The 7,655-nt window shown below is 39.5% G+C and overlaps 1 protein-coding gene across 14 annotated transcripts in view; it reads right to left on the bottom strand.

Moving 5' to 3' along the window:
• Nucleotides 1-1,495: 1,495 nt before the first annotated feature.
• The window catches only part of Fam184a (family with sequence similarity 184 member A), a 113,358-nt gene continuing 107,198 nt past the window's right edge, over nucleotides 1,496-7,655 (bottom strand). For 5 of the 14 annotated variants that reach the window (XM_034524520.2, XM_034524524.2, XM_034524525.2 and 2 more), the window contains 2 exons: nucleotides 3,563-3,765; nucleotides 1,496-2,050 (listed from right to left, as the gene is read on the bottom strand). In XM_034524520.2, the coding sequence (XP_034380411.2) occupies nucleotides 1,969-2,050; nucleotides 3,563-3,765 (285 nt within the window). In that variant the 3' untranslated portion in view covers nucleotides 1,496-1,968. Of the gene's footprint in view, nucleotides 2,051-2,580; nucleotides 2,712-3,562; nucleotides 4,225-7,655 lie in introns of those variants that run through there. The other 9 variants (XM_076917089.1, XM_034524528.2, XM_076917088.1 and 6 more) reach the window with 7 other exon arrangements.

Raw genomic sequence — 7,655 nt, 5'->3', positions numbered from 1 at the left:
CACACACACAGCGCTCTCTAGAAGCAGAGCTACTAGCCTGCAGAAGACCATGACCTATAGTGATAATTACAAAGTGAGGTGGGCAGTACAACTAATAGCTAGGTCTAACGACAAATGACTTGTCAACACTCCATCTTGGAGAGAGGAGGTGGTCTTAAGACCCACAGAAGACCTTTGCTTCTTGTTCCAATCACCACTCTCTTATCCATCTGCATGAAAACAGATAAGAGATTTTAAAATATGACTTGGGGGTATTACTTTTTAAAACGTTGAGAATGACATCTATTTATTTATTGTTGTGGGTCCTGGAGCTCAAATTTAGGAAAGGTCAGAGAACTTGTAAAAAGTCGTGGGTTTGAACTCAGGTCCACCAAGTACTCTTGACATGGCTGTTGCATGATGGGACTTTCTATGGTGCAAGCTACCTCTGTGCCAATCATCTCATGTGAACAATTCTAAACTCATTTGGGAAGCTAGACTTGGTGGAACCTTTGGTTTATTGGTTCCTTCCCTTTTGGGATGAACAGACATTTTGTTTATGTCTCCCAGTCCCAAGACAAGCCCATTTCGATTGCTGCACTGATCGTTGTGGATGAAGCTCATGCAGAGCTACTGCAGCTATCACAAGGGGCACATCCCCCCATTTGTTGACAAAGTTCACAGAAACTACTTATTAGCAGGCAAAAGAGATTTAACATAACTAACTTTTTTTTTTGGAGAAACCTACCTATCTTAGAGTTACCACAAAGTATTTTGCTAAGGTGGACTAAAACTTAAGTTAAATAGGTGGCAGGAGAGATGGCTTGGGTTAAAGCACTTGCTGTACCAACGTAAGGTCTGGAAGAGTTGGGGTCTCTAGGAATTCACATAATTGCTAGGTGGGCATGGTTGTCCACATGCAGTTTTAGTCCTGGAAGGTGGAGGAAAGAGATCAGCTGATAAGACTCATCACCGCAGTGAACTCTAGGTTTGACTAATAAATTCTGTAAAAGGGGGTCCATGAGGATTCCTGACATCAACTTTAGGCCTCCACATGCATGTGCATATCCATGTATACAGAACTACATGAACATATATACACACATAAAAAGTACATTTAAAAAACCCAAATATGACATCTTTGGGTTAGTGTTTATATGTCAACACAAACCATGCTACTATGAAAACTGGCAAGCAGACATTTTGTTTTGTTTTGTTTTTTGTTTTGTTTTGCTTTAAGACGGGGTCTCATTATATAGCCCTGGCTGGCCCTAATAGACCATGTTGGCCTCCAGTTCACAGTGATCTGAAGTGTTGAGATTAAAGGTATGAACCACTACACCTGGCATAACCTTCCTTTTAAGACAAATTATAGTAGACCTTTTTTACATACCAACTTTGGCCCTAAATAATATTATAGATATTAACTTTATTAAAAGTTTATATCTCATCTATCAGAATCAAAAAGGAAAAAAGCTATAAACCAACAAGAATTAATATATTTGGAAGTACACAATTTACATAAATTCTTTTATTCTGGATTTATAAATGTTAACAATTTAGTTAAAATTATACACAACAATGGAAGATATTAGTAAATTCCCCTATATTGATATTAAGACTATTGAAATAACAATTTATTTTTAATTAGTGCAGTAAAACAAGTCTTATACCTGGTATTAAAAAGTGTTTAAAGCACACTTGATAGAAAACAAAAACGAAAAACATTTGTTCTAACAAAATTTATTATGCAGTAATTACAAAGATTAAGACTTCCATCTCAAATAAAAATATTGTTATAATTACACACATAATATGGTAACTCAGAGAGTGATTCCAATAAATATCACAGGAAATACAGTGCATTTTCAAATTGGAGAGACAAGCACTTTCTCATTCACAGTGTTTCCCATAGAAAGGCCTGTCCACATAGTGATTCCTATGCAGGCTCCCTCTTGAACAGTCCACACAGAGCTGTCCCAGCGCAATTCAGAATGTGAAGTACCGGGCAAACCACTCCTGGCGCTGGGGATCTGGAGAAGCCACCGGGGACGCTTCACTCTGAGGAGGACTGAATTCATAAAAAGAGAGATGTAACCCAGGATTAAATGGTGTGCAAAGTAATGAGAAAGCAATTAAATACAAGCCTTGATTTCCACAATTGGCACCCCACGTCAGAACTGTATGTAAGAACTGGCTACTCTGAACTAGAGTGCTTCCTCTGAGAACAGGAGTTCCAGTGGCAGCTCACATGGACCCTGTGACAGAGGAGCCACGTCACAGTTACTCTAGGATCCAAAATGCAAACTACTGGCAAAACCAGCAGTCTCGTCTTTGAGGTTTGAAAACTTGAGTTTTGTGGGAGAGGAGAGCAAACAAAACAGTGTCCCCTCTTTTGACAACTTTCCCCTGACACAAGGGGTTGATTCTCATGTATGTATCCTTCACTAGAGCTAAAGTCAATCAGAGTATAATTCTTTTTACTATTTGCATGTTTACATTAAGCTTCCATCATTCTATCAGATACTTTAAAGAGTGAATTAAAACCTAGTTTTCTTCCTAGTTTGCAAGCTCTAACATCTTAAATCTAACTACGTAAGGTTCTTTGGGCTACTTAAGACAACAAAAGCATCCCTACCGTCTTTGGGGGAATTACAAGGCACGCAACAATGTGTTATGGAAAGTCCAGCGGTCAAGTTCCTTGAGCTCATGCACATGCATCTTACTGATACCTGAACGCACCCATGCACGGGAAACAAGCAACACAGAGTATTTAGCAGGAGACACAGTCAGAGACAGCAAACACTATTTTTCATTGTCTTTTTTTACTCTTTAGAATAATTAGTCATTAACTACATTAGAAATAACTTAGCTTAAAAGCAGAAAACCCCACTTGTAAAACTTACTAGTGAGGTTATTAGGATTTAGTAAAAATAAGAGAAAAATCAACTTGAATCAACAACAACAACAAAAATCAGTTCTAGTAAACTGGGCATAAAACAGTACTTTTTAATTTTAATCATGTGATGATTTAATAATTTCATTTTCTTTAAAATTTACTTAATATATTTAATCAACTCAGAGGCAACTTCAAACTAGAATTAGTTTAAAACTAATTTGTTTCTAAATTTATTTGCATTTAACTACAGCATTAAGTTCTCAGAGCTTAATTTTCCTTTAATTTGGCAATATGCATATATGTTAATAAGCCTGATAAGAGGAAATATATATGTAAAGCATTAGAAATGAAAATTTTAATAAATAAAAATGAGTTTAAAGTTCTGAAAATTAAAGTTTGCACTAATAAAACCTTGGCAAACTATAAATATCAAAACTCTCAGCATATGAATTATGTGAACACCTCTGTTAGCATTTAGAAAATTCAGTACTGATAAATTTAAAAAAAAAATCCTTGAACAATGTCAAACAGAATTTTCTAGATAGGCTGTAAGACATGTTAAATTTTTTTTTTTTTCGTTTTTTTGAGTAGTGGATTTCTGTAATGTAAAAGGGAAATTTCTTAAGTTAAAAATGAGAAGAAAAGAAGCAGGGGGGAAAAAGCTACTGGTGAGACGTGGCTCACCTCAAAAATGTCTTGGGCTCTTTGGGTGGCAATGGCTGTGGAAGAGGCTTGTTGCTGTTGAACTCAACATCATGTGCTGGAGAATTGGGGATGGGCTCCAGGCGGGTAGGATGTCCACTGCCCATCCCACTGGATTCCAGAGCACTTAGATTAGGAACACTCACAAACCTGTTTGCTGGGGACTTATCATTCTTCTTCTTTTGCTGCGTTAAAAATAACACACGTGAGAATACTCATTCCCTGCACAAGCGCCAACAAAGGAAACAGGAAGAAGAGGACATGTAAATTTGGCTTGGAAATATTTTGGAAACAGTTGGGTCAAATTGTGATGTTACAATTAACCAGTGTTACCCAAAGTGTGGTCTGGGGATCCTCGAAAGTGCTCATCTACATGGAATCCTCAAGGACAGACATGCCACCAGGACAGAGAGCACAGGGGAAGGGACGTTTAGGAATGGTTCATCTCTAATCCTGAACCACAGAGTGGACTAGGGGAAGACTAGGTTGGAGTGCAGAGTGCAGGGAACAAGAGAGGTAGGAAGTTCTTCAAATACCACAAGGGTAAGTGGGTTTAGGCTAAACTTAGAGGTGTGAGGTTAAGTATAATATTAAAAGAGAGGTCCATGAACTTTGTCCATCTGTCAAAGAGAGGCTGTTCTTGCCTGGAAAAAAAAAAGGAATACAAAACTGCTTGGCATTGTAGTTTGAACAAAACCTCACATTTCTACTGAAGATTTAAAGCTAACTTAAATAATCTCATTTTATGTTCTCTGTGACATCTTTCTAAAGAGAGAAAACTAAGTATGCAGCATTAAACCTACATTTAATTGGCAATATCACGGACTAGCTCATAATATAAAGGCTAAAGACAAGAGTAGCTGATTTTTTTTGCATCCAGTCAGTATTTAAAATGAGCAAAAAATGAGGAAGGCACATGCAGCCTTGAAATCTGTCCACTTGCAAAAACGTCACCTTTAGTCTCAAAGAATTATATTCCTAATTCAAGGATTGATGAGCATCTACCCTTATGGAAAATCAAAATTAGTGTGTTGTAAAAGACTTAGGATATTCTCAGGTTTTCCAGGTGGATGCATCATGATTTTTTTCCTTGCAAAATTATTTTAGTTTTTAAAAATGGAAATAATATACATGATAGAACTTTTACTTTGATTAAAAAAAAAAAGTCCCTGTGGACGTTTCTTCCTGCCAGACAGTCTACGATACAGTGTGTATCTAGCATCAGAGAACAGAGTGTGAGCACTGGACCAGACAGCCTATGATACAGTGTGTATCCAGCATCAGAGAACAGAGTGTGAGCACTGGGCCAGACAGTCTACGATACAGTGTGTATCCAGCATCAGAGAACAGAGTGTGAGCACTGGACCAGACAGCCTATGATACAGTGTGTATCCAGCATCAGAGAACAGAGTGTGAGCACTGGGCCAGACAGCCTATGATACAGTGTGTATCCAGCATCAGAGAACAGAGTGTGAGCACTGGGCCAGACAGTCTACTATACAGTGTGTATCTAGCATCAGAGAACAGAGTGTGAGCACTGGACCAGACAGCCTATGATACAGTGTGTATCCAGCATCAGAGAACAGAGTGTGAGCACTGGGCCAGACAGCCTATGATACAGTGTGTATCTAGCATCAGAGAACACAGTGTGAGCACTGGGCCAGACAGTCTACGATACAGTGTGTATCCAGCATCAGAGAACAGAGTGTGAGCACTGGACCAGACAGCCTATGATACAGTGTGTATCCAGCATCAGAGAACAGAGTGTGAGCACTGGGCCAGACAGCCTATGATACAGTGTGTATCCAGCATCAGAGAACAGAGTGTGAGCACTGGGCCAGACAGTCTACGATACAGTGTGTATCTAGCATCAGAGAACAGAGTGTGAGCACTGGACCAGACAGCCTATGATACAGTGTGTATCCAGCATCAGAGAACAGAGTGTGAGCACTGGGCCAGACAGCCTATGATACAGTGTGTATCCAGCATCAGAGAACAGAGTGTGAGCACTGGACCAGACAGCCTATGATACAGTGTGTATCCAGCATCAGAGAACAGAGTGTGAGCACTGGGCCAGACAGCCTATGATACAGTGTGTATCCAGCATCAGAGAACAGAGTGTGAGCACTGGGCCAGACAGCCTATGATACAGTGTGTATCCAGCATCAGAGAACAGAGTGTGAGCACTGGGCCAGACAGTCTACGATACAGTGTGTATCCAGCATCAGAGAACAGAGTGTGAGCACTGGGCCAGACAGCCTATGATACAGTGTGTATCCAGCATCAGAGAACAGAGTGTGAGCACTGGGCCAGACAGCCTATGATACAGTGTGTATCCAGCATCAGAGAACAGAGTGTGAGCACTGGGCCAGACAGTCTACGATACAGTGTGTATCTAGCATCAGAGAACAGAGTGTGAGCACTGGACCAGACAGCCTATGATACAGTGTGTATCCAGCATCAGAGAACAGAGTGTGAGCACTGGGCCAGACAGCCTATGATACAGTGTGTATCCAGCATCAGAGAACAGAGTGTGAGCACTGGGCCAGACAGCCTATGATACAGTGTGTATCCAGCATCAGAGAACAGAGTGTGAGCACTGGGCCAGACAGTCTACGATACAGTGTGTATCTAGCATCAGAGAACAGAGTGTGAGCACTGGGCCAGACAGCCTATGATACAGTGTGTATCCAGCATCAGAGAACAGAGTGTGAGCACTGGACCAGACAGCCTATGATACAGTGTGTATCCAGCATCAGAGAACAGAGTGTGAGCACTGGGCCAGACAGTCTACGATACAGTGTGTATCCAGCATCAGAGAACAGAGTGTGAGCACTGGGCCAGACAGCCTATGATACAGTGTGTATCCAGCATCAGAGAACAGAGTGTGAGCACTGGGCCAGACAGCCTATGATACAGTGTGTATCTAGCATCAGAGAACAGTGTGAGCACTGGGAAGCTATCAGGAATCAACAGCAGCTGGCAGGTGCTCTCAACACTGCATCTTTGGCCTTTTCTTACTCTACTCTGGAGATGGCCTAGGGTTTTAAACAGGGCTCAGGGTTTTTGTTTGTTTGTTTTGTTTAAGAAATCAAAGAGTTGATAGCCAGGTGCAGTGGCCCACACCTTTAATACCTTTGAGTCCAAGGCTAATCTGGTCTACTTAGTGAGAGCAGCTAGGGCTGCATAGTGTGACCATCTCTAAAACCCAAAACCAAGATAAAACAAACGAACAATCAATCAAACAAACAAAAAAAACATACTTCTGATAAAATTCTAAAGTAGTTGTTTTAAAGCTAAAAAAGTATTTCTGATAAATGCATAACATTCTAGTATGCTTTGTCTACTAGACATGTATGTATATTTAGTATACAATTAATACAACTAGTATGTATGTTTAGTATACAAGTGTTAATTTTTTTTTGAGTTAAAACCTATGCTATTCTTAATTGTCAGTTTAAAAATAAAATTAAAGCCAGGGTAGATACCAGCTATACTCTAAGCTATTAGGAGGTAGAGGGAGGAATATCAGTAGTTCAAGGCCAGTCTTAGCTATAGGGTGAGTTTAAGGACAGCCTAGGCCACATGAGAATGTTTCAAAAATCAAACAAAAACGAAAACCCGGCATTAAATTAATTCTGTCCACCCATTCAATTAATGAAGAGCTTTCCTTATGGAACTCTAAAGACAGAGCTATAGCAATTTAGTTTGCAAATCGTTAAGTTCAAAGTGTAGAATACTGATGAAGAAAGAGCAAATTGGAATTCTAAACAGAGAAATTGTAATAAACTTTGAAAATGAAATTTCTGGGTAAGGGCCTAGCAGAAATCAGCGCAATGTGAAGCAATAAAATATGGATTAAAAACAGCTTTAACATAAGCTTTATTATATTATTATTTTCTCCTAAGAGATTCATAATCCATGTGAAATCCGCATATACACTTATTTAGTCATTACTTGATTTAATTACAGAATAATAGTTTATTTTGACTTGAAGAAGTATGATAAGGTTTTACAATTTAACACATTTATTGAGTACACACTATACCTAAACACTAGGGCTGTGTGGACAGGG

Source organism: Arvicanthis niloticus, chromosome 20 (assembly GCF_011762505.2).
Source record: "Arvicanthis niloticus isolate mArvNil1 chromosome 20, mArvNil1.pat.X, whole genome shotgun sequence".
Classification (NCBI taxonomy): Eukaryota; Metazoa; Chordata; class Mammalia; order Rodentia; family Muridae; genus Arvicanthis; species Arvicanthis niloticus.
This window is presented reverse-complemented; position numbering and strand designations above follow the sequence as displayed.